The sequence below is a fragment of the Vanessa cardui genome, chromosome 1 (genome assembly GCF_905220365.1).
Source record: "Vanessa cardui chromosome 1, ilVanCard2.1, whole genome shotgun sequence".
Classification (NCBI taxonomy): Eukaryota; Metazoa; Arthropoda; class Insecta; order Lepidoptera; family Nymphalidae; genus Vanessa; species Vanessa cardui.
In genome coordinates this window covers 8077215-8104458 of record NC_061123.1, presented here as the reverse complement: position 1 = coordinate 8104458, position 27244 = coordinate 8077215, and the positions used below count along the sequence as shown (strand labels likewise).

General features: G+C 30.9%; 2 protein-coding genes across 10 annotated transcripts; one reads left to right on the top strand and one right to left on the bottom strand.

Moving 5' to 3' along the window:
- Positions 1 to 113: 113 nt before the first annotated feature.
- On the bottom strand, positions 114 to 21446 carry LOC124534382 (sphingomyelin phosphodiesterase). Of its 7 annotated transcripts, XR_006966736.1 has the most exons (14): positions 21152 to 21446; positions 6870 to 6959; positions 6104 to 6585; positions 5777 to 6008; positions 5533 to 5693; positions 5131 to 5303; positions 3636 to 3830; positions 3142 to 3395; positions 2958 to 3067; positions 2661 to 2845; positions 1568 to 1759; positions 1057 to 1149; positions 905 to 963; positions 224 to 445 (listed from the first exon to the last, which is right to left on the bottom strand). XR_006966736.1 is itself a non-coding variant. In XM_047110198.1 (13 exons), exons 2-12 carry the CDS (start codon positions 6931 to 6933, stop codon positions 1071 to 1073), a joined length of 2127 nt encoding a protein of 708 aa, XP_046966154.1. In that variant the 5' UTR covers positions 6934 to 6959; positions 21152 to 21446; the 3' UTR covers positions 224 to 445; positions 1057 to 1070. The 7 variants fall into 7 exon arrangements, 6 of the variants coding, with proteins under 6 accessions (XP_046966191.1, XP_046966154.1, XP_046966200.1 ...); XM_047110198.1 differs by lacking the exon at positions 905 to 963; XM_047110244.1 differs by lacking the exon at positions 1057 to 1149 and having other exon boundaries at positions 21152 to 21445.
- Positions 14080 to 26680, top strand: LOC124534401. Of its 3 annotated transcripts, none has more exons than XM_047110265.1 (5): positions 14080 to 14277; positions 23828 to 24934; positions 25428 to 25628; positions 25730 to 25849; positions 26350 to 26680. In XM_047110265.1, the coding sequence occupies exons 2-5, from the start codon at positions 23878 to 23880 to the stop codon at positions 26577 to 26579; spliced, it is 1608 nt and encodes a 535-aa protein (XP_046966221.1). In that variant the 5' UTR covers positions 14080 to 14277; positions 23828 to 23877; the 3' UTR covers positions 26580 to 26680. The 3 variants fall into 3 exon arrangements, with proteins under 3 accessions (XP_046966221.1, XP_046966238.1, XP_046966230.1); XM_047110282.1 differs by lacking the exon at positions 14080 to 14277 and adding an exon at positions 21490 to 21679; XM_047110274.1 differs by lacking the exon at positions 14080 to 14277 and adding an exon at positions 22361 to 22750.
- The last annotated feature ends 564 nt before the right edge of the window (positions 26681 to 27244 follow it).

The following is a 27244-nucleotide window of genomic DNA, read 5'->3' as shown; positions in this document are numbered from 1 at the left end:
TTTAAATGCTTAAAATGTTTGTACATGACATTTAATTTTATTTGAATGCAATTGAACGTGAATTGCTTAAGAAGCTCTCTTATATATTTTAATTAAAAAAAATAAAAGAAATGTTTCATTTGTATTATTTATTAAGAAGATACAAAGTTCCTACATATAAAAATTTAATTACACAATTTACAGAAGATATTTACAGAACCTTATCGATGACATTTTAGTTTACAAACTAGTTATAGACTAAATATAGTATATGGTTATGTTAGACTAACTTTGTTTTTATTTTTTTATAAAATTAAATATGTACTTGAAAGTCTTTGTTCTAGTACAATCCAGTGGTGTGGAGACTGTTAGCCTTAAAGTTTATTTTCTTAATTTTCAACCGAGACCCATTACAAACTTTGGTATTTGATAAGCAACCTGTGGTATTTGCATCAACATCGATACTCTGTAATAAATAAAAATTAAAGGTTAATTTTATTCGTTTAAAAAAACAGACAATATTACAAACATTTGGATAATTGAATAAACCACTGCAGAAGTTATACATTACGGACAGTTACAAAGTTACAATACGAAATGAAATATTGGAATGAATTCACAATTTAGTAATGTTCAATTAAGGCCGGTAGCTTTTTTTCGAATTTGTGCATATAAAACCATCACCATACATACAAGCATAATTATATGAGTATCTAGCTCGACAATTGGTGGGATCGTCGTGGCGATGTGGGTAACCGAACCCTAGATCCACAATAACCATAAATGTTTTAGATTAGATATTTGTGCAGCAGAAGTTCTTAAAGCATAATTAGCAAAAAGAAAAAGCTCAAGGTGTTGTTCGTTTGTTTATTATTTACACTAGTTTGCCATAAGACAATATTATAAAAAACCTCGACCCACCAACCTTTGTCCGTCCAGCACCTAAAATATTTCCACCACCTTTAAACTTGCTGTACACTAGGTCTGTGAGATATAAAAACAATTATTACATAGCAGGAATATTAAAAGCAATCATAAGCATAGCGGTTTTTCTTTTAATTTTATAACTAAAAGTACCATCCGAAGCGAATCTAAGCCATAAGATGTGAACTGACAGTGGTCAGTAGAGTACGGTAAATGCTCATGCAGAAGTCCAGAAACGAAGAGAAACTGCAATATTAGCCATAGGTTAAGCATTATTCTTTAAAGTAAAATTAATAAAAATCGGAAAATAGTTCAACAACTTCCCAATAAATCTATACAAAGTAGATAAAAATGAAACTAAGTAGGCATTATATAGGTACAATTTAGGTAATCTCATCTTGAACGTTCAAAATATTTATATTTTTATTTAAAAAATCAAATAGTTATAACAAGATTTATCAATAAGTGACGCCTGACATGTGAGTTTAACGTTTATGTAGTGAATCTACGAAAATGATGAGAGTAAAATTTTAAGACTAAATTAAACTGCAAGGCAAAGTTTTACCATTAGCCCGCTTGTTCAGGCTGATGAGTTAAAGAAAATTAAAATGTCAGGAATGTAATGGAAGCTAAAGTGATTGGCGAGTTAGTGTTAGCAACTCACGAGACGGACAGGCCGTTGTAGAGCCAGGCGCGCCACGTCTGCGGCGTCGGCGCCGCGCCGTCGATGCGCGCCTCGATGTGTCCGCACAGCGCGCGCCGGTCGTGCGAGCGCCCGGATCGCGCGTCGCAGATCAGGCGCTTGCGACATTCCCCGTCACATGTCCCACGCCGCGGACTATTTTTCCAGTAATGTCTGGATAGCAAAGGCAAGTTTTTATATGTCCATATTCTTAATAATCAACAAAATACATTTTGTCTTTTTTCGAATAAGTATTGAGTCATTGGTCAGGATTTTGTCGTACTTTGTAACAAAATACGACGTTGTAATTGCAATTACAAAAAACTCTTTTTAAAAATATTGAGCTTGAGGTGAAATTAGGTGAGTCTTATTAAAATCACGGCCAAATTTTTTTTTTTTTTTTTAAAGTGTTCTAATATATTTTAAACTGTTGAGTGACCGTTACAAATTCAATGGCGCGCATTGACTGCACATTAGATATTGTGCGAAAACATAGTTTCACTCAATTACTCTAAAGACATGACCAGAGAGAGTTCAGGTACTTTTCGAGGCTCGATTGTTTAAATACGTCGAAATTCTAGCCTGGTTCAGATATTTTTTGACAGAATAACTCAACCCTTAAAGTCTCAAATGTGACATTCAAAGGAAATTAATATCATAAATGTCAAAATAATAATAACATCCAATGAAAATTTTCATTTAAAATCATTCGATTGTTTTTTTAAGCTTAACAAAATAATAAAACAATCGATTTTTAATCATTAAATTATTAAAATAATTATTCAATATTATGTATGGATCATTGTTTCTCTACCCTCATTCTAAGATAGATTAAACGAAATAGTCCACGTAATATTAATAGAATGTAATGTATTGTGTAAATAGTAGTAACGCTAAAACATAAAATTATAATGTAACAATAACAACACGTACAAAACGACAAATAATTAACAAGGTTTTCAACATTTTTTACATTATATGCACGTGTTAAAATAAGCATCTCTCATTATTACAGTTCTTTCAAATATACCTAACCAAGCTTCAATATGTATCAACCTAAATAATAGATACTAACTTGTGATATAAGTTAAATACGTCTTCTTTTGAAGTCATGTCGTCTATAAACTTGTCCCAATCCTGTGGACGAAGTGATGGCATCATGTAGGCTGACCGCGTTGAGTATAATTTATACCATATTGGATAGCCAAATAGATTAGCTTCCTTTAAATTCATGATCCAGGTTTCGTGATCAACTACTAACTGAAATATAAAAATACGACAGTTATTGATTAAGTTTTTTAATTAAAGTATTTGTTGGAAAGTCATTTATCGCAGCTATTGAGCACAATATATTTTTAAAATAAATACTTACTCTAGTTGTAGCATCGTGATCACCATCGACATAGTATATTCTATATCCCAAATTTAAGTCATAGTATGGTGATACAGAAGGTCCCACATAGGCTATACTCGTCGCTCTCCCTGTAATAAACAAAAATATTCATGTATATTTTTTAACTACAGTAACTATTTTATTACTCTGTGGTTATACACACCTAAATCATTTGGATCGTAAAATACTTCAAATTCATCGAAGTGCGTATGGCCGAAGAACTGAGCGGTTATTGTTGACTCATATCTATTAATTATAGCGTAATAATTTCTACTCCACACCTTAAGACAATCGGAATGTCCGGGCGGGATGTGGCCAATTATGTGGACCTTTTCACCATTAAATTCAGCCGATTGTAATTCGTAAATAAACCACTGCAATTCTGTCGCCGGGTCGGTACTGTTTAGTAAGAGCCACCTGAAAACAAAAAAATGATACTGAATTATTATGTCAGAGACAATGAGTGTTTACGCCTCGTATACGTCGAATATTGAATATAATTCATTGTTTAAAATTTCTTAAGATTTCCATCAGCATCATGAGGAAACTGATGTTGTCCAAAATAAGTTAAAACATGTGATCCACCAACCGCAGTAGCTACCTTTGTCTACCAGTAAAACATTTATAGCTTTATGCTGTTTATGGTTTAATAATTACCAGTTTTTGTTATTGCAATAGTTCATGTTAAGCGATATAATGCGGAAACCGGGTCGGACGAGCACGGAGTAGAAGGCCCCACGACGGACGGTGTGCGACACGCCGGCGGGCAGCCAGCGCCGCCACTGAGCGTCCAGCTCATTATACAACCACGCGATGTTGGATTCTGGAGACGAGATGTACGGTGGGGGGAAACTGGAAAACAATTATTTCAAGTATATATTTCTAGAAAAAATAAAAATTATGTTTTAATAAATTAATGGACTCAATCGAACATATTAATTTGTTTTTCGGACTCCAAAAAAAAAACAATCTCAGAAAAATATCTTGTTTTTGAAGTTTTTATTTTTATTTATATGTTACAGTTTTATATTGTTAGTGGTCTTTGCTCGCAAAATACAAACTAACTAACCTTAAAGTCACCAGTAATCATGTAATTTCGCACATTTGTACACAATTGAATTTAAATAAAACTTACCTACTTCACAACGTAGTTACTCAAATTACTCGAAATGAGGGCTTTGCTTTGCTATCAATTGACTAATGATAAACTGCTACCCGCATTTTTTATAATTTTTCATATTATATATCATCACTAGTTATTTATTAATGTAATTGTAGCTTTAAAACTTGTGCGGGTTTTATGCAATTATAATTAATGTGTTTTTATGACTAGTCGTGAATTCAATTAATTTGTTTTATTTCTATTCTTTTTGTCTTTATAACTCGAGATAAGTTAGTCTTGTCACTTGCACTAAAAGAGTTTTGGGGCCTGGGTCGAGTCAATAAAAAGTTTGAGTTTTACTTTTAAAATATTCTCGGTAGCTGCCTGAATCAGAACTATGTAGTATTCAAGTCATGTATACATGACTTCATTAATGGTCCGGCGGCTAGTAAATATGTGGCAAGCACCAACAAGTTTTCGTGAGCTTATTTTATGTCAAATGAAATTCTGCACAATCTACATCTAACTATCTACCGGACCGCATTGGAACAACGTGGTGGAATCAGCTCTAATGGAGAGTTTGGGAGTGCCGGACATAGGGCCACTTATAGTTAAAATAACATGACTCTTAGTTTCATTAGTCATACGCCTGCCTACGGAAAAACACTACAGCTGTAGTACTTCTTTATATTTAACCTCAAGACCGTAATAAATAATAAGTAAAAAATGCAAACCGGAAACAATAAGTACAAGGTATTATTATATAAGTAGGTTTATAACGTAACTATAATAACAAACTGTTTTCAAATTAATGTACCTTTAGTTATCTCATTCATCAATTAATTTTACGATATAAAAAGTTCGTTATTTATTATTTATTGAAACTCAAAGTTGAAGTTCGTAACTTCCATCTTAATTCAAAACTACTTTAACACTGTCTCAACTTATTATCGTAATATTAACAAATTTAAGTTGATTTATTAATTTACCTATTAGATTTAAAAGTAACATTCTGATTCATAAAAATTATGCTTTCAATAATGTAAATACCTGTTAACCGGTGAAGATTCGTGATTACCAAGGGCAGGAAAGATCGGTACACCAGGGAACATATCTGACATTTGAGCAACAGTTTCTTGAAGAACTTTAAGATTTTCTTCCTTCGTTTGGTTCCAAACATCGTGAGGTGGTAGATCCCCGGTCCATAGGATGTAGTCTATATCCTAAAGGAACGATTTGTTTATGTCACAAAACGATAAAATAACTTACGTAATTAGACGAATGTTATAATTAAAACAAGACTAAAAGTATGAAAGTATTTAATCGTCGTCGTTATGTTTTTCTGAATAATATTTATTAGTCAGTGAAATTAAAATAAATTATCATATAAGTTAGTTTAATACTTTTAACGTTAATTTTAAGTAGAGTAGATAGTAATTGAGTTTAGCTTACGGTATGTGTGTCAGCGATGTGTTTTAACATGTGGTCGATGGTGCGTTTAGGCGTATCACACTTGCGGTAGTCGCCCCAACGGCCTGCTCCACCTCCCGGGGTCAATGCGGGACCGCTAGACGCACGACAGCAAAGAGGCTCATTGCATTCGGCGTTTGCACCTACGAGTAGAATTTTCCAATTACATAATGTTATTATTAAAAAAAAAAACATTTCATATTCACACATACTTCAAATAAATTACCTTCAGCATAGTATGGGTCAAAGTGAGTATCAGAAATTTGCAGAACTTTAAAGGTTGGAGCCTTTTCAACTGGTGCTTCGAGGGCACGCACTGCCGGCTTCGGTACCGGAGGGAAAGCCACTTCCCATTCGTGATAGGGATTATAAACGTCACCACAAGCATCTCCAATAACAAAACTGCATATTTCGTCCGGACCGATTGTGATTCTTTTTAGCACGTACACCACTTCACTCTACATTAAAGAAAATATTATTAAGAATAGTTTAAAAGATTTAACAAATTATAATATTTTAATAATGTTTTTTTTTACAATCATCATCAACTCACCCCGAATAGTCTCGTGATTCCTTCACAAACTCTTGCAGACTGAATGTTTAATGAGACGCAGAATTGATATATCATTTTATTGATTTCTTCTTTGCTTTTACCGAGTCTCATGTAATGCTGCAATAGCCCAGCGCCAGCTTTGCACGCAGTGCAGGATACTTTTGACATAACGGAATGTTCGACTTCATAGTAAACTTGTTTTAAATTAAGCAACTTTAATGCTTTATCTACGAAGAGGGGTAAATTTGAACTTTTGTCACTATCCCATAAAAGTCGGGAGTAGTTTCGCTTTAAGGCTGCCATGTGAGCAATGAGTTCTGTTTCATTAGCAGATGGAGGTAGTTTGTGTGTGAAGTTTGATGGCTTGAAATGTGGTTCATCGTTACGAGGCGTCTCGGTCCAATTCCAATTATCCATGGGTGGTCTCCATTTTATAACAGGTTTAATATTTCTCCCTGATTGCTGCAGAAACAGGGGATTACCTATGGAAATTATAATAATATAGAATAAAATTTCATGAAAATATAATGAAAATAAGTTGGTTTTGTTTTATTCTAATTTTACTTTTATGGATGATTTAAATAACAAGGACCCAGTACCGTTCCGATTGTACCAACAAGCCATGTGGCGCCATTACGATCTATGTAACTCGGTATTAAACATAATTGAATATTTGGTTTTGTCATTAAATTACTTTAATAAAGAATGGTTAAACTTGCTTTAATCGAGGTTAAGACTTGTTTATGTAAATGTATTTATCGCTCACCTGATATCGTCGTAATTAAAAAGGCGAATACTATTAGTAAACGCCATGGTATTCTTATTATCATCACTGAAAATAATGAAGAAAGATGATCTGTGAAGAAAAAAATATTTTAAGAAAGACATACATGATACATGCATGATATTATGCGTTAAGTTCATCTATACTTCTATACCCAACAAACATTTCAGTCGTATAAGAAGAAATTACGCAACTAATAATTGTATAAGCGTTGTATAGAAGTCGTTTTATTCTGTTGTACGACTTAGTGCCGCCTATAGTTTATTTGACTTATAGTCGGGTAAAAACGTCGTAGGAACGTCTATACGACTGTTTTATACGACTATTACACGGCATTTAGTCGTGTAAACAGCGTTGTGGCAGTAGAAACGTCTTTGCGACTTTTATACCGACTATAGTCGTATTAGAGTGACGTATAAAACTCCTATACGAATTTAAGTCAATATGACTTTTTCACGACATTTATACGACTGAATGTCCTATAAGAGTTTTAAAATACACTAAATATTACATACACCGCCATTCATTTACACGACAAGTTACCTGTCGATCATTTGGAGATGGTTCCGTACGAAATTTAGTGAGTTCTGAGCAACGTAATATTAATCGAAGCGCAGAAAGTGCATTAAGTTGTTCTATAATAGTTGTCATGATTTTTTAAATATACTTATATAATTTTAATTAAAATAACAATATTTAGTAAGGTTTAGATTTTTAAATATTTTTTGTTTTAACTGAAATAACATGTAATAGTATGATTATTGTATATGTACAAAAGGCGGTTGATTTTGAACGGAGAGTGGGGAAGAAGGCTAGATTGTGTATTAATGATAGTTCCGATTATGATAGCACAAATTAAGCCCATGAAAATGATATACTTCGTGATAATCTACAAAAATGGGCATAAAATCTGATCTATTATATCACGTACCATTTTTTTTATCAAAGCTGAACCAATAAATACTCAATAGTTATATAAAATAACAAGGTTTTAAACACTTGACAAATACTAAACTGAACTCTAATTTCGTTTTCTATGGCGGAATATTTACAAATCCAATAATGACATAAAATGAAACGTCGTTTAGAAGTTGTATAAAAGTCTTTTCCTGCACTTGAAGTCGTGTAAAGGTAATTTTTAAAACCTACTTTAAAAAATCTCAATAAAATATTATTTATTTACTGAATTACACTAGCGCGTTTATTATATACATAAAACTAGCGCATTATACTCGATAAAATTAATTTCCCATCAGATCAATATTCCTTGAACTTGAGTTTCGAAGTAAACACATAGGTGAATAAACAAAAAATAATGTTCACAATCAATGAAGTTTGTTCGTGACAGCTTTCAAATTCAATTTACAATTAATATTTTATCCAGTCACTTTGACAAAAAATATAGTCTTGTAAGAAGCGTGTTGGATACTGCTATTCGATCAAATGTCGTAAAGCAGCGGTAATAAACACTATAAGTCTGCCGCACGACCTCTATACGACCACTATGCGACCACTATGCGACCAAAAAGTAACTTATGCGACCGCTACATGACTCTTATAGGACACTAAGTCGTATAAAATGGGCCTTTTCTTGGTGATGGCGACGTTATAGCGGCGCAACGGCAACCAGCTTATACAACCAAAAGTTACTGGTGGCACGTTGTGGCGACCTTTAAAATGTTTGTTGGGATACTTATACAATTACTATAAATGCGAAAGTATCTTTGTATACGCTTTCACGACTAAACCTGAACCGATTCTGATGATATTTGGTATACAGTAAGCTTGAACTCCAAGACATGTCCTTCAACCTTCGAGGGCGTCAAAATAGAGAGGAGGAATTTTTTAAATGAGTATGTATGTATAACAGGATTTTGGAAAAAGTTATAAAATACTATCACACTGGGTGAAATAGAGTAGCGCCGTTCTAGTGTTGTCCATTTTATTCTAAAAACATTCTATGGACTTAATATTCAGTTTTATCAGTACAAAAAACATATTATTAAATAGAGTTGGAATGAAACTAAATAAATTAATTACTTTAAATTCATTTATTTACCTGAGTATCTAAGCAAATATTATAATATGTTATTTTAAAAATTTTGAATCAATTTCCCTATATATAGGTATTTAAAAAAAATACAGACGAATTGATAACCTCCTCCTTTTTAAGTCGGTTGATTATATTTTTTATTAGAAAATAGCGCAATGGCAATAAATTTTCGATATAAGCTGAAATTCAATTCCACGCAGGTGAAGTCACGGGTTTTAGTAGTGCATACTTAATATTCAAAATAAAATGTAACAGCTATAAAACCGTATTAATAATAAATACATAAAAAGTTTCACTGTATTTAATGCAACATAATGATCTTTCACTTCAAGAATGTCCAGTTGTAAACAGTCTAACACAGTCCACATTAAAATATTATCCATAATAAAGTTTGTCATAAACTTATTGCCTTTCACATGAGATACGTAATAAAAATCTCATAAAGAGATTTTTTTATAATCATTTAAAGTATTGAATTCATCAATAACAAAAATCCTAGAGAAAGTAGGTCAAATTGATGATAGTTGACTTAAAAGATAATCATAAATAAAATAGCTTATTTCATCTCTGGCAACGATATTATATAAGCAGTGATGCGAGTTAGAAACGATGTTTCCCAATATAGAATAGATACATACGGTAATTATCTTTTGTTAAAATCCATAAACAAACACTATTTTACATGGAATATAAATTTAATCGAGATAAAATGAATGATACTATTTTGAATTATACATTATATCAATTTTATCAAATTGCTTAATGTCGAAATGATGGCATCCAGTTACAACAAATCGTTTCGATTAGATTCAAGCCATTGTTGTTTCATTTAATAAAAAAAACAAGAAACACATTTTAATGTTTACTATATATGGTGAAAAATAATCAATAAAATTCAAGATATGAGTGAAAATTACTGTTACAATGTACATCACTTAGGTCTCGATATATAGAAAAACATAATACTAACTTAATTTTTGCTTAACATTGTTAATAAATCATGGTTATATTCATAACAAACATATAAAAATAAAGAAATCTACTGCTAGAATGGTCATGCCGAAATGCACAACGAATAAATTGCCTATATAGCAAGATAATAAGTATTCCAAAGTTTGATATACCTATATGTAATTTTAATACTTTTTATTTTAATAAATTCCCCTAGTTTTATTTCATGACATTTCTTTTACTTCGTACAAGGAGTGTGAGTCAGCGGTTTTTACAGATATAGCGAGTACACGGACGTGGAGGTCGCCACTTTCTCCTCGCTTCATTGACTTTACTGGAAAGAAAGTGACGGTGGTATCGCACACACGTTTTGCACTTTGTAAAATATCTGCACAGAAATCGCTGTAGCCAAAATATTAACAAAGCATAATCACGATACGACGCGAGACTCTTTCACATTATTGTGACCATTATATTATGTCGAACTTTTAGCATTTAAAAACTATGCGTTCCAACTTCACAAAACTCCAACAAAGGGAAAAAAACAAAAACAGATATTTTTATACAATAAGAATCAAGCCAAGGGATCTCTTTGCCTGTTGTCACTAAGATAGCGTAGCGATTTAGCGCACGTACTACGTTTTTTTTGTCGTTTTTAAGCATCTTTCAAAGTGTGTTTATTTATTTTTTTGTTTCTATACAATTTAAAACTAATACAATTAGTTTGATGATTTCTTCATTCTTAATTTTGTTTAATAATTATTGATTCATTATTCAATACCACTAGAGTTCAAATATAATATAATAGGTGAGAGTTGTAAGCTTTTTAATGATTTCTATTAGAAATCTTAAAAACAATTTCGGTTTAAAAATACTTCTCGGTAGTTGACTTCCACAGTGCTAATAATGGATAATTAAATCATTGAACCTTTACGGTAAATAGTTAATATGTTTCATTGTTATTTCTAATCAAACGATTTAATTTCACATTATTTCATATTTTCCTTGTTTGCGACGACAGAATAATAAATATACTTATACACATGCTTATTGGTTTATTTATAATACAAAATATTTTAAAAGGGTTCGAATTAAAGATGACTGGACATAAAGAAGATTACAAAAGCCTTACATCACATTTGTAACTAGACAGAAGCATTCATTCAAACCACTTTCATTCGGCAGCTTGCCAGCTAAGATACCAAATCGTTTCATCTCGTCCACTTTCACTGGGTTACATGTTGTCCTGTACTTTAATTTACCGAGATATCATACGCTATTATTTCACTCACGTAACATATTATGATAAGAAAACTGTATAATAAATATATATGTATGTATTTTTTTATTCATTTACACTGATAACACTAATTAATCATTAATATACCTATATATTTTTATGGCGTTACGCTTTTTTTGTTTTCTTAGTATTTTTTTTACTAATTACCTTAATAGTGCACAATATTCTTCATTGGTTAAAATTCCTTTTAGTGTCTATGATTCGGATTTCTAGTGAAAAGAGGTCCAATGTTTTCGCTTCCTATTCTAGTTTAGATTTCTAAAATAGGTTCTTGAGCAAAAACTGGTTTTAAATAATATCACTTATAGGCGAGTTTTGAGAGAACTACAGTTAACCGGATATATGTTTCTATTGCCATAATCAAACTATTTTTTTAACTTACATACTCTAAATTAAAATATTCTTGTTTTTTTAAACATAATTCGACATTTATAAATATTATAAGAAATTAAATTTTATATTTTGTTTAGGTTAAATATTATAATTCAACTGATTATAATTATATCTTAATATACTATGACGCTAATAGACTTATGACAAAATAAGATAACAAGGTTTCCCTGTATGACAAAAACACTCATTAAGATTCGGAAAAATGCATCACAATTTGATACCAATCAAATTATGAATATATTTAAATAATTTCGTTTAGTATTACTTAATAATATTTTATAAAGAACGGTATTTTTACAATCATAGTCAAGTAAGATATCCATAAAAGGGGTCAACTCGCAGAATAACGGACAAGGCTGCAACGAATGTTTTTGTAGACCTTTGGCTGCCTTCAAGTTGACTAGAGGTTTAGCCAGTATATAAATTTAACTTCCACTATCGGTAGTTCAGTTTGAAACAGTATTAAGCGTTATTTGCTCGGTACAAACGTAATTGTTTAAATATAATTCCTAAGAAATAAACAAATAGATAAGATACTGACTATAAAATAACATAATGTGTCTTTGAAGCACGTATCTTGGATAAAGCATGGGATTCATATAACACTTCAGTGTCGTCAGATAGTAAAGTAACTGTTTGTTGTATTTGTATCGTTTAATAATAATTTATTTTGTACTATTTTCGAGCCAATTTATTAGGAAAACAGCTTGCTTATAAATGACACATTTTAAAACTCATTATAAGAATACCTAAAGAAATGATGATTATAATGATACGAAACGTAACGTAGCTACCGGTTCCGACTTCGCGCTTTTATCTAAAATTAGTTTTACCTCATTATATTTTCTTAAATCATGAGATTTGATAAAATATAATAATAATCCACCATTGTTCTGTGATGTACATAATATATACAAACATAAATATAATGCTGCAACAATAACACTAAAATCTATAACTGTATCACAGATGCACGAGTGTATGAGACTATTCAACAACGCGTTGGAAGACGTCTTGTAGACGTTATATTACCCCCTTAAACTTACAGATGATAACGTCATCATTTCAGAGGGCAATGAATATCCGATATGATGTATAGCCTTAACGTGTCTCACGTGTCTGGGTCGATATGAACTTGAATAAGACCAAGGTCTTTTTCATCAGGCATGTCGTTCTGGGATCGAACGGAAAACTAAAGTACGTCAACTCAAATTTTTGTATTTTAAATCAGAAATGAGATTACCCTGAGATGAATTAAATTCGAATAGAGTAGATTAGAACGCTTATGATGAAAGACCGATTATTGTTAAGCTAGACCACGAGTTCAGATCACGAATAAGCAAACAAGCGATAGATGGACACCTGACTGAATGCAAAAGGCGGAGAACCTTAGGATAGACCTAGGTCGTCGAGACCTAGTGTGTATATGATATAAACATAATAGTATATGTCGAGCGAAATGATTTATCTGCACCGAATACACACACACATACGAAGTACACTTAATGTCCAATCAAGGACTCGTTTATCACCATGTACTTTCTTGTTATTATTGTATTTATAATAAATACAAGTTTGGTATCTATATATTCAATCACTTTTAACAATCTGGGGAAATTTAAAAATACACTGTCTTTATTATGCCCAAATTTAAGCTTGAAATTTTATTGTTTTAGTATTAATGTAGTAGTATTAATGTCACTTAAATTTACGCTTTCAATGCTACTTACTTTGTATAGCGATTAATTGGTGATCCTATCAAAGATAGAAAAGATTACAATTTACACTTACGATACCGAGAATATTGTAGCTTTTGTAAGTCCCGGACTTAACAATGGTTACTAAAAACGTGTCGAAGTCGTATTTATTTTAATTCAAACAAGAATATGACTCTTTATTATGCAAATTAATTTGTAGTACAAACCTTCTTTACTGCGCATCTCTACCATTCGATTATATTTCTCACAATAAAGCATAAATTATCCGCTGATCCCTATGTGTGTTATATGTGTATAGCTAGTGATCCAGGTGGATACATATGTACTTTCGTTTGGTTCATCGAACTCACTTTCACCTCCTTACAAAACAACCATTGTCGTTTGCTCTCATCGGAATGCACTTCTATTATATTCGTTAGCAGCTTCCACATGTCTCCTAATGTTGAATACAAAACGTCACAAAACACCATTCAACATACGTATATTTTTTTCGAAGCTATAAACTTTCCTAAGCCATAATATGTAAATAGGATATCAACTACCCTAAAATGACCTATCTCTCATAATCATATTTTTCTTTTAACAAAAATTTGTAAATATGTGACAAAGAACTTCATGGCAGAATAATACTGTGTAAGAAACTTATAGTTACTTTTTCTTAACAAATAGAGAATATCGAAGTGTTGAACGCATATATTATAGTTGTTTAGAATACCTACGCTTTAATAGACTTTGTAAGGGGCAAGGCTGGTCACTGAACGTACGTAGATTTTCTCATTTGATATTCACTGCTCAGGACGGTCTGTGCAATCTATCTATAACATTTGCCACTCGCGTATTAATAGTGTTAGTTAGGCGCTCTGGACGCCAAGGAAAGTTTTAGTTTCCAAAAATCATTAACCGCATCATACAAATATTCGATAATAGTGATATAATTATGTGCTAATACAAATATACTATAATTCCAATGTTAAGGTAAGTTGTCCATTATCAAATAGACTGAAATAACTAGTCCTCTTCGAACACAATAACTAATAACAAACACTGCCGCATTCCCTTTAAGGACGACGTATTGTTTCATTATACAGCGTGATATTATTGAATGATGTTCACTTCTACTTATAATATATTCAAATGTAATACTTTCACTGAGCGAATCTTAATAACATCGAAATATTTCTGAAAGAATATTGTCCTCAAATAATATCTATATTAAATTAAATACTTACCTAAATAAGCAAAATTATTTTAACAAATCGCGTAACGCGTATCACTTTTTAATTTGAACTAATTATTAATATGAAGCACAAAACATACAAATATTAAACGACCGCACTTACGTATATATGGTAAAATCGCGTTCATATAAATACGAGCAATAATTGAATAATACTCATGACGCTCTAAGAATATGAGATGATAATTGACCCAAGTGGCCTGTAAAATTGATAAAAGAATATTGGCCTCGAAATATTTATAAGCTAGCTAAGCATTAATTCACAAAAATATTAATAATCTTATTATGTTTATTTGTCCTTATTATATTAATTTAAGAACGATTAAAACAATATCACATGACGTCTTAACACATAAGATGATTCTTGTGTTCGAATGTAAATATAATATAATATGTTTTTAATTAATATAAACAATTTTATATAGAGCAGTATGTCATTCTAATGAATTAAACATCAATATAACAACTACTAACTAAATTATAATGTGGGCTAAGATTAATTATCTAAGTATTTTTCCATAGTTATTATTACGTTTTCGGTACTCTCTACTCATACTCTAAGCTATGTGCTATAAAGTATTTTTTTAAGGAATTCAAAGCATAATCATTGTAAGATAACATTTTATGTCCCTACTGATTACGAAAATAAACACATCATTGATTCTGGTTTTTACTAAGTTAATACAATGGTAAAGAATGTATTACCTATAAAGATCTTGGTCATTATATAGGCAAATTGTAAATGATTACGAATGAACACTTATTTTACCGAGAAAAATAGGTTACACTAGTGCATTGTAGCTGTCAATTAATTGCCTTATAATTAAAATATAACAACCGCTGACTACTAAAACAGACTAAGGAATTTTCCTGATAATCTTACGTTAGCATATTTTATTAATTACAGGCTTCTTATATATTGAGATTTGAGACATTCTACTTATATTATAAATAAATTATAATTAAATACACTCGGTAGTTTTATATAAACACAGCGGCATTCTCGATATACTTATATTTGTATAAGTTTTTTATAAAAAATTTGATATCGTTGTGCAATAGAGAAAATATGATCGAAATCCGCTTGAAAGTATCGCGTGATGAATAATCACACAAAATTTATGTGTTTACTCAGTAAGTTTTCCTTTCTTTTTAGAAACAACAATAAGAAATCTCTTGACACTGTAACTATTCTTGCTATTTCAAGATATGCTCGACTATAATTAAGACTTAGTAATGATTCTACAAACAATAGAAGATTGTAATAAAACAATGAAATACCATTATCGTAGAATATAACTAAAGGTGTTGAAATAAGTTGAACTTTCAACTTCCTCGTGTAGTAAGTCTAACGCGATAGTTCTCATAAAAGCGTATTAGTGCATAGATCTCCGATTTCAGTATTAATGGTGCGCGACCGTTAACATAATATACTTGTGATCTTAATAACGCTTGACCTCCGAGACGCTTTCCTTTTGCCACCGATGTGTTACATAATATAAGCTTATTAAAGAAACCTTTTATGTTCCACTGTTCGTCGTATATGACGATCGATTACGTTTTATATGTGCAATCATGTAACCATATACATATAAACGTCTTCATGCATATTTAGCTTTAATTTGTCGTAAACTAATATTAGGTAGCTGTATCTGTGTTGTTGTTATATTTGACAATACTTCAAATGGCGGAATCGTTGGTCGAATTGCTAGTTACTTCTTAATTACAATATAATACTTTAAAACTCGAGGTTTTGGGTTCAAACTCCGATTTTGACTTCCTATCAAAAATTTATCTCAAGCTGTCTTAAGCTTGAAAGCTGTTCACACATATGTTTTTGTTTGCACACCTCTGCTTCGAAAAGCGTATAAACCCGTTGATCCTACGCCTGAACTCTACTCTGTCTGTCTGGATAATGAGAACAAGTGAATAGAGAATGCATAAGGTGCACAGGCATCTGCTACCGGCCTCTCAAGACTATACTGTCCGTTGAGAATGGTTGGACGAAATGACAAAATCGGTCAGGGGGACATCACGCTACACGATGGCGCTCGAAGTTGCTTTCTAGATTTTAAATACAATAATTATTATTTATATATGACCTTAAAATTAATCAATCACTTCCCGTTTCATTTATATAATAGTATTATTAAATGAATCCCGGTTCCTTTTTGGGTAGTTCTTCTCAGGCCTAGGTTTTATTATTATCACTTAATATTTTGACTTGGATTTACAATTAAAAAGTATAATGCTTCAATATTGCGTTAAAAGTAATTAAATTAGTTATTGGTACTCTATACTGTAAATGATGATGAACAATGATTTCTACTAAAATCCACTTAGAAGATTATGGGATTGGTGACGTTCCAAGTTTTGTGACTTAATTATTTAATCCCTGTAACGCGCGTTTTTCATTAGGGTATGATAATTGAAAGTAACGAGAGCGAAAATGCAGAAAAATATTTCAAAATAGTCAATCGTTAACATGTGACAAAGACCAGCAAACAGCCAAGTATCCGACTCCGTCTGAATCACATATAAACAACTATTACTACTTGATTGCGACGACTAACGACATTGGCCTTGTGATAGTCGATATTATTTATAAAGGAAGACATTTGCGATTTAAAATGTTCTCAAGAGATAGTCAACAGTGTTTTTTTAATTCCAATGTTTCCGTACACAATTTTACTTTCAAACACAGAAAGAAATATAACAATATAATAACAAATACTTTGAACTATCAGTCTACGTGCTTCACCAATTTGATGACATCTATATGTATGTATAACTTCAAGTCAATTCCTAGTTGAAATTCTGTAGTCATCGAAAATCGCCGTTAACCTCCTTTGTTCTGCCAAAGAAAGTAGGTTCGCCTAAGGATGGCACAATAAAAAACACTTTAGGCTACTTTAAGCAAGATTATTTAAAAAAAAAATAGTTTATATTAAAACTCGAATACGAAGTCGAAGTAGCACATTCGACATTCACTGTTCGCTACAGGTTTCTGGATGAGAACAACTTGAATTGAATATAAAAATAAATGCAAATTTCATCATTTTGCAGTGTAACAGCTCGATACTGATGAACTAAATTGATCCTTTACGAAACAGTTAATAAGTATCTAATAAAGAATAAGGTTTACGCTTTATCTCAGTGCAAAATATAAATGTGAACATAATAATTTATTGTACGAACCAGACAGATACATACATTTTATAATTTAGGAATACGAATTATTTATAACAGGCATCCTTAATTCTCCAGCGCATCCGTGAAATAATATATACCAATAGGTACATTATGCAGACAGAACAGTTAACTTCAAGGATTTCATTTTTATGCTTTAATTCCTTTATAAACTATACAATTTAACTTGTTTATGCAACGTCGATATGATCAATATTATTTACGTACTTTATTTGACTACATACTTGATTTAAATATTTAAGTAAGCGGTCGTAAATAATTTAAATTGGTATTATTGTGAAAAAAAAGCGTGTATAAACTGTTTACTAAATAATATAATTGGTTGTGGATATTTTATTTAAATCGTACACAGGGTAATAAAAAATAATTTATACCTTCTTGTTTGAGCGCATATTCTTTTGATATACTATATAAATCCAAAAATAATTAAAAGTAGTATTATTTATTATTGAACATTTATATATAAAAATACAAAACAGAAGTTGTCTTATTTGTTTTTTTTTCGCACATACGAAATGTAATTGAAAAAATATAAACGTTTTTTTTTTAATACTTTTTTTAACTACTATAATTTACTATTTTTAAGGGAAACATTAATAGTAACAAAACAAATTAATAACAGGCTGTAAATTTTCCACTGCTGGGCTAAGGCTGAAGGCTGCTAAAGCAGACCTCTAAGGGAAAGGGTGCGGGTTGATGGATTGTTGCCATAGTATCTTTACAAAATATTACAAGTACTATTAAAATATATGTGTACTAAAAAAATCGGAAAACACGTATCAAATAATATGCTTCAAAATAAACGAATACTTTTAACATCTTTGTTTAAGTTACTGGCTACTGCACGTGCATCATGGGCCCGCATGTTTGTGTGAGGATAATTATAACAAATCGGAACTGCTCTAAATTAATTTAATTGCTCTTTATTCGTTTATCTGGGTTAATGTATGATAAATTGGTAGTTAAGTGGCTTATTTTTGTACTGCTCTTATCTATTGACAAATAAGTTGTACATATTTTCAATGACTTAATCAATATCTGTATTATTTTCTTTGTTATGTTATATCGCAATAACACCGAGCAATTGCAATTTATGCAACATCATTCAGTTTATATTAATGATAAAACGGAAACAATTTACTCGTACGAACAAAAGCATCGAGGGATATGAATAAGGATTATAAATAAGGATATTATGATAATATGTCATTTTTCTTTATGTTAATACGCGCACATCACCCGTTTTAAATGTTATGGCTTTTCTCTTAGTATCCTAACAATTAAAATATTCGCTCAAGGGATTTTTTGAACAAAACTTTTTGCGTCTCTGTTCAAAACTAATATGTATATCCTAATTTGATTTGTAATATGAATGTAACATTTAAGACAGAAAATCAAACTTACAAATTAAGATGTATATAGTATTAAATATATCAGTAGTACGTCGTACGTAAATTAGGCAACACTCTATTACAAGTGACGCAAGTTTAAATGATATAAGACAGAAAGTTTAATAAATATAGCAGCAATTATCTGACTATGGAAATTTCGAATCAATAATTTGCTACACATTCGGAGCTTTTATTTTTTTTACTCATGACACCGAATTTAAACATTTCTGGAAAAACTATGTTTAAAGTAACATCAACTTAAGATCCAATTAATATTGACCATATGTCTCATTACATAGAACATAGTTTGTAGTTTTAATCCTCCATCTACGTAGCGACCAGTTTAAAATTACTTTAATGGTTTATTATAATTAATTTTGAAGATTTAATGCGGCTAGAATCCTTTTAAGAGCTCGCGCTCCTGAAAAGGTCTTCTTATATAGACTGGTAACAGAACAACACAAAATTGCAGGCTTTCATTAAAACCGTGCGTCTAAATTCGAATAAAGGAAGGTAGAAAGAATGGGTTTTCTCTCAATTTCATATTAATAGAAAATAATTTAGAGAGGGAAGGTCAGTAATGGATAAATTTAATCATGTGCATAGACGCCCACACGAAGCTACAAATCTGAGAAAATAGGTTCCTGAATGTGGCACGGTACGTACTTAACGGTAATTTAGAGGAGATTTCTACATCTCGGAATAATATATAACCATTATTCCCTTATTATAACAATCAGATCTAACGAGAATAAATTCGAATAACACGAGGGATGTATCAAACCAAATTATTTAGTGATCAGACCGACAGAATTTGTGTAGAAGTCACGTTAAACAGAGTAATCCATTGTCAGATAGCACGAGAGACCTCTAAAGCGAATGGTAGAAGAGTGGAATCTTATTCTTTAATCAGTTATATTTTATTAACTTAAAACCAGAGGTATCTATGTTATCTCCACAAATCTTAGGAAGACAATTAATTTTTCCTACGAAATTGACAATTGTAACGTGCTCTATACTGTTGTATTTGATTAATCTTTTATTAGTTTTATTTCCCAAATAAATTTAAATATTGCTTAGTTCGAAAATATTCATTTTAATAGGATAGATTTCTGAGCAGTTACTCAATAAACTCAAATAAGGTCTCATTTTTAGTATTCGTCTATATTATCAAAGAGTTTCGACGTAATAATATATAAAGAAAGAAGAAACAATACAATATCATTAGAAATGGTATAAAAAAGCCCTAGCATATAAAATAAAAATATGAAACATCGTGATTGTGAACAAGGCTGTGACAATAACCATGGTTTAATTGTAGTTCAACGTCAGAATAAAAAACAATATTGAATAACATCAGGCAATAAACCGACACGGAAAGCCTTCACTTCGACACTTGATGTCGTTTCGATTAGTATCAAAAGTAGGACATAACTCTACTGGCCTACTCGCACATTGATGACACTTTACATTTTTAAATATATACACCAAATATTAAAATCAAAATATCCTTATTTCTTTTAACATTTACATAACATATCTAATAAATATACTGTTTTATTAATTGAATTAAAAAATGGTTTCGTTTTAAATGTATGAATTTTTTGAAACATTAATTATACAATTAATTTACTTTCATAATTTAAATAAACAAATGTTATTTATTACAAATAGTGTGACTTTAAGTAATTTTAATATTTTAGTCTTATTTTAAAATTTGGAGTAAAAATATGTTAAAAAATTTTTACTCCAAATATAATAGACAACATCGATATACCTATTCCAATTAAAAACTTATTTTGCACGCCACTATACGTATGTAACATAATTTTTGCTAAATCTTAATAAAAAGCCACCATAAAACTCAACTCAACTCGAAAATATATATATATTTATAAACTACTCAGCTACTAACTTAACTAAAGCATCTTAACAATCACGGTCACGACAATTGCCTGTAGGCTTAGTTAAGTGAAATTACAAATTACTTTATGAAATCTATTATGCTCACCTCACTTTAGCAAATTATAAACAACCAATTATCTCCTCATGAAGGCTGTTCGAAATCGTAGAGAAGTAATAAGCGTGCTGATTAGAACGCCAACAATAACATTTCACTGATTTTCGTGTAGAACAAATAAAAAAAATCGCATTCACATACTAATTTCGAGAGAAATTTTGCGCGGTTTACGAAGTTACGCGCATACAGATGGCTGGGTGCCAGAACACTGACTTTATTAAGCGACAAACTGAAGAAGTGTGAGCGAGCGTCCACAACCGCACGCGGCGCGCGCAGTGAGAGTTCTGCCTTCCTCCGGTTACGTGTCGTAGACACCGACGCACCAGTCGCAATACAGTGATGGAGACTGCGGCTGCATCCACGGGATGCATATCGCAGAGGCACCTGTGCCACGGTGGTACCTCGTGGCAACAACAAACTAAGATATGCGTGTTTGGCACGCAAATGAAATCAGATAGAATACCTAGATAAATAATTCAACATCTTGATGCCCAATGCTCATCATACCTAAAAGTATCAGTACGTAACACTGCTATAATTCCTTATTTACTCCTATTACAAAAAGCATGTACCTGCATAGTAGTTAGAAAATCACATATTAAAATTAAACTCTAATTAATTGATTTTTTCTATTTTGATTTTGTATTGAAAAATAAAAGATATGGTACTTATTCAAATTCATTATAGCCGATAAGAACTACATGTTTTTTCATATATACATTCATATATTATATATATTATTTTATAAAATTTACAATTTGTTTCAATGTTATATTTTTTTCCACAATCAAAATTTATAAAAAAAATAAAATAAAACGTAAGCAAAAATTTACATCCGATTCAATTAATGAACTCTTGGATCACATTGACCTATAAAATTCTGGAACAGCTACATGTTATTATTTTGAAATAATGTTTATTTATATCTGTATTTTATGTGTATGCCACACATAAAATATGTTTGATTATAATGAACATACACATATTTTATATTTTTTTTTAAAATGTAATGATTAATACATAATAATTACATAACTTCGAATTATATTTCAAAACATATTTCGCAAAAGCTCATGTTAGCGAGCTTACATGTTTTAATATATTTCTTTTTTAAATTGATTTACTATTTTTTTATATACTTATATTAAGCTGCTTTACCTTAGGGATGAATAATGTTAGTTGCTCGCTATTTTCCATAATAAATAACCACCTCTACAACTATACTAAATATGTATGCAAGAGCATTAAGAAGGGTTGTGTAGGGAACAGATGTTCGTTCAGTTACAGACTGTTCCTCTTGGGTGAACACGGGAGGACTTCGAGCGCACCATACGCTGTTAACCCTATTATTTTTCTTTATCTAACTAATAATATATTATATATACGTCTCTTTTACACGTCGGTTACGGTACTCAGGGTGCTGGTGTTGGTTCAAAGTTGTTTAGACGTTGTCAGCGGCAACGGTAGTCCGATACATGGCACACCGTTCCACAGCACTTAAACGTGTTGAAAGTTTTCTTCCTGTGAAAACGTTTATATTAGTTAACAAATGTCCATATTGTGAATTGACAAACCATCATCCCTACGCAAGTAAGTTTTGAAAATGTTTACCTGTTTAAATATCTAGCTTATTAGGTTTACTTTTTCTGCAAACTTCAGATATATTTAATATCCAAATTTGTATGTGACCTAGAAAGCTTTCAGAATATTGCGGTTTTTAGGAGCAACTTTGATTAATATACAATTTTATGTGTTATAATAATATTATATTAAATAATAATGAGCAATATAGTTAATAATAATATGAATTAAAAAAATACTCGAAATATAGTTTACCTATATATTTCTAGGGCTATGTGTACGATATTAAAACTAAGAAAAAATATATATAAACAAGATTAAATAGGAAATGGGTATTATTCAAATTATTTAGATGCACACTTTATTTCATGTGAATTTTTAACTTCTACTCTTTTCAATATTCACTAAGTTAGCATGCCTTATTGCTTAGTAGTACTAAAACCGTGCAATAAAAACCTTAAAAAGGGGTCAAGTTATCTTTTGCTTTTTGCACTCTTTTCTGTAATATTTGAATTTGCATAGCTAAATTTAAAATCTTAACCTTTATAGAATAACTCTGACGCCAAACATATACATACATAAATTCTATCCAGTATTTCTTAAAGACTTATAAATACATTTAATTGAAATTGTAAAGATCAAATTACGAACAGCAGACACGCAAAGTGAAACAAATGGTCGTTTACCTTTTATGAAGACGATATCAAGTAGCTGCGTGCGATAAATATATCAAACTTTTTTTTAAATGGGAAAATTGTTGTTAGACCTAAGTCAGTTTTACAATATAACTGTCCTATTCGATTCGTCGATATTAAAAAAAGTAAAGTAAAGTAATCAACGGTTCACAGGCAGCCTAGCAATAAAGGTCCGATCCTGATTATTGGCACTAGACCAAGCTATAAACCCAGTCGAAAGTAGAAATAGATACATTAGCAATAACTTAAAACAGACATTACTCGAGGTGGGTTTTTATAAAAGGAAATTGCGTGTCTTCGGTTCTTACATTTTTTAATTCAATACGCTTCAAAATATCAAATATGTACAACTGTGATCGGTATATTAGTAATTCATAATTTTGTTTTACAGATGGCATGTAGAAAAACCTACGGAAAAATTATGTCATTAATTTAGAAACAATGACATTAACAAGTAATTTTGGTGATAATACGACACAATCGAGTTGTACACTTGATGAATCTTCAAACTGGAATACACTATATTGTTCACATCTTTGGGCAAATAGCAATCTGAGACAAGCCATAATAAATGCACCCTGTAAGGATAATAAAACAGGAAAATATTGTTACACTTGTAGAGGAAAGATAAGAAGTTATGGAATTACGCCCCCAGAAAATAGTTTCTTACCTAATAATTATTCCACACCAAAATTAGAGGCACCACCATCAAGGTCAGAAATTCAGAGAAACAATATTTATAGAAGTTATATAGATGATTCGAATAATTTAGACAACTGTTCTAATATAAAGGCATCAGTTAATGACATAAGCATAAATAATGATGATTTTATACAACATATTCCAACAATATCTAGACAAATCGATACTAGTTTTCGCCATAAATATATAAGTACTCAACATGACATAAGAACTATAAATGCAAATCAAAGAAGACTGAGAAAGAGCCTGAAAGGCATTGGGTGTGTAGTTAACTGGTCTTTGAATGGTAGTCCAAAAAAGAGGCGGACGCAAATACAAGCCTGCTCAATAAGTGTGATGATAATAGCAATAGTAATAATAAGTTTGGTTTTAGTCAATTTTACTACATTAAATTTCACCCAAGTGAAAAATGATACCAGTACAATTTCAGTGCCAAGAGATAATATAGAAATTAATGAAAATGATAATTCGTCAGCCGTTGTGAACTTTTACACAGACCTATTTGTACCTCGTGACACGGAAGAAAACGAAGAAGTTTACACAACTGAAGCGTCCCTATTGTCAACAACAAAAAATAGTTCTATTATAAGCAATATTATCCTCAAAATACAAAAAAATATTAAAACGTACCCAAAGGACGTTCAAAAGATTAAAGAAAGAAGTAGTCAAAAAGAAATCTTAAAAAGAAATATATCAAACAGTTTTTGTTCGTGCCAAACAAATGAAGTATGTATGTTAGACGAAATCAGTGGAAAATCGATTTGCAAACTGGCTATTGATATGGATGATCCAACAGGTAATAACTAGACACTCGTATTCCTAATAAATATGCAAACACTCGTGGCTCTTAAATTATAACTAAATGTTACAAAATGAACTCCAGATATTTTACTTGCTACTTTTTTATAACACCGGAAAAAACTTAAGAATGGAAAAAAAATGTATTATTGAATATAAACTTAGGCTTAGACTCTCTCTATATTATTAACATTTTTTTATAGAATATTATATATTTTTTTTGCAATATATATTTTACTTTTGGTTAAATTTTTCCAAGTGTGTACCTAACTGAGGGAGTACCATCCACTTATTATTTCTTTGACAGTCATATGTGTTACGTTTTAAAAGAAGAACATGCCAGTGTACTAACAAGCACAAGGGACAAAATCTTAGGTTACATGGTTGATGGCAAAGAAATATTAAAAACAGTAGAAATTAAACATTATCAATACTAATAATTCCCTTTAGGGTTATGTCTATTTTAATAATTCAAATTCGAATTTCCTTAGGTTGTGGTGGATTGTGTGCAATGGAAACAGAAGCTTGCCAGCTAGTTGATAAAAGTCGTGGAGTCCGTGTTTGCCGTTTATTAACACAAGTATCATGTTCCTCGCAAGATTGGCGATGTCGGAATGGTTTCTGCGTTCCTTCAGAAGCGCGATGCGATGGATCTATACAATGTTACGACCGTTCTGATGAAATGCATTGTGGTATGCAAATCTAAACTTATTAATAAATATTTATTAAGGAATTATTTCGTTTATACCATTTTGCATTATGAATACATAATATGCATTATTTTCATTTTCAGAATGTGATTTAACTAAACAATTCCGATGTGGACATTCAATTTCATGTTTTCCGAAAAAAAAAATATGCGACGGTTTCATTGATTGTTGGGATGGTTACGACGAATTGAATTGTACTATGGGTGCGATTAATTTTTTTTTTATTTTGACGTTCTTAAATGTCTCTTAAAAATGATATACTACATATTGTCAAATAATAGTATATAATATTTAGTTTTCTGATTTTTAAACTGTCTAAAAAATGTATGCTATTATATGACATGGTTTTATGCTGTAAACGTTATTATAGATGTCTGTTAAGACCGTACCCGTACCTTATATTGCACTACGAGCACTACCCTCTACATTATGTATTTTTTACAAACGTAATAAAAGTTATCTTATTGAGTGTCATTTTATGAATCTTAAATTCAACATATAATGTAAATCATTGTAATACCGTTCAGTAGCCCACAAAACTGGGTTACGAATGTGCTCGCTCACCTAACGGGGCTTTTCATTTGCTACTTCCTATACAATTGATAAATTTAGAAAAATAAATTTACAAGTCCCATTAAAATTGACAAATCAATTTGCCAATCTCTTTGAAGAAAACAAATACGATCTTTATTTTCATTTTCAGAATGTCCAGAAGATCAATTTACGTGTACAGACGGACAGTGTATACTGTCTTCAAGGTTTTGTGATGGCTTAGCTGATTGTGCTGATGAAAGTGATGAACCGCAGGGATGCGATATTTCTTGTAGAACGCATGAAATGCAATGTAAAAATCGACGGTGTGTACCTCTCGGGGCTAAGTGCGATGGCCGCGACGACTGCGGAGATGATAGTGACGAAACGAATTGTTCTTGATACGAACAAGCTGTTTACTTTAAGCTAGTTGCTATTAGTTATGAATTCCTTTCAAAGAAAATTCTTATATTTATTACAGTTTTTATATTCAAATTAAAAGAAATTAACACATTTCAAAGTTTTTTTTTTCGCTATGCTAAACTTAGGAAGTAGGCCGGCGTAATTATAAATTAAAAAAAGAATTGTAACGATTTTTGAATGTAGTAACAAAAAAAACGTGAAATCAAATCGTACAAAAACTTTGATCCAAATTCATTTACATAAGTAACATATCGTAAGAAAATATAATATCGCTATTTTTTTTAATGCAATACCATGTTATTACATTATAGTACATAACTATATTTCATTTCTTAACTCCCATAAAGAATGCCTGTAAAAAAATAATCTTCTTAATTAAATATAGTAATTCAACTTTTACAACAATATTTATATTGCATTAAGAGATATTGTCAAACTATCACAATTAAATTATTACGTCTTGGTATTTCCTTACATTTTAAAACTTACCGCCCTAAATGAAAAGTGATAATGGCGCGCAGAGTGAAGAAGACAGAAGTAACGAGAAGGTGATCATTATAGATAAAAAAAGGTCCCCCAAAGTGAGCGGAATTTAGATAATTTTGTTGTTAAATTAGATAGTGAAGTTTGAAAGAACATGTTTA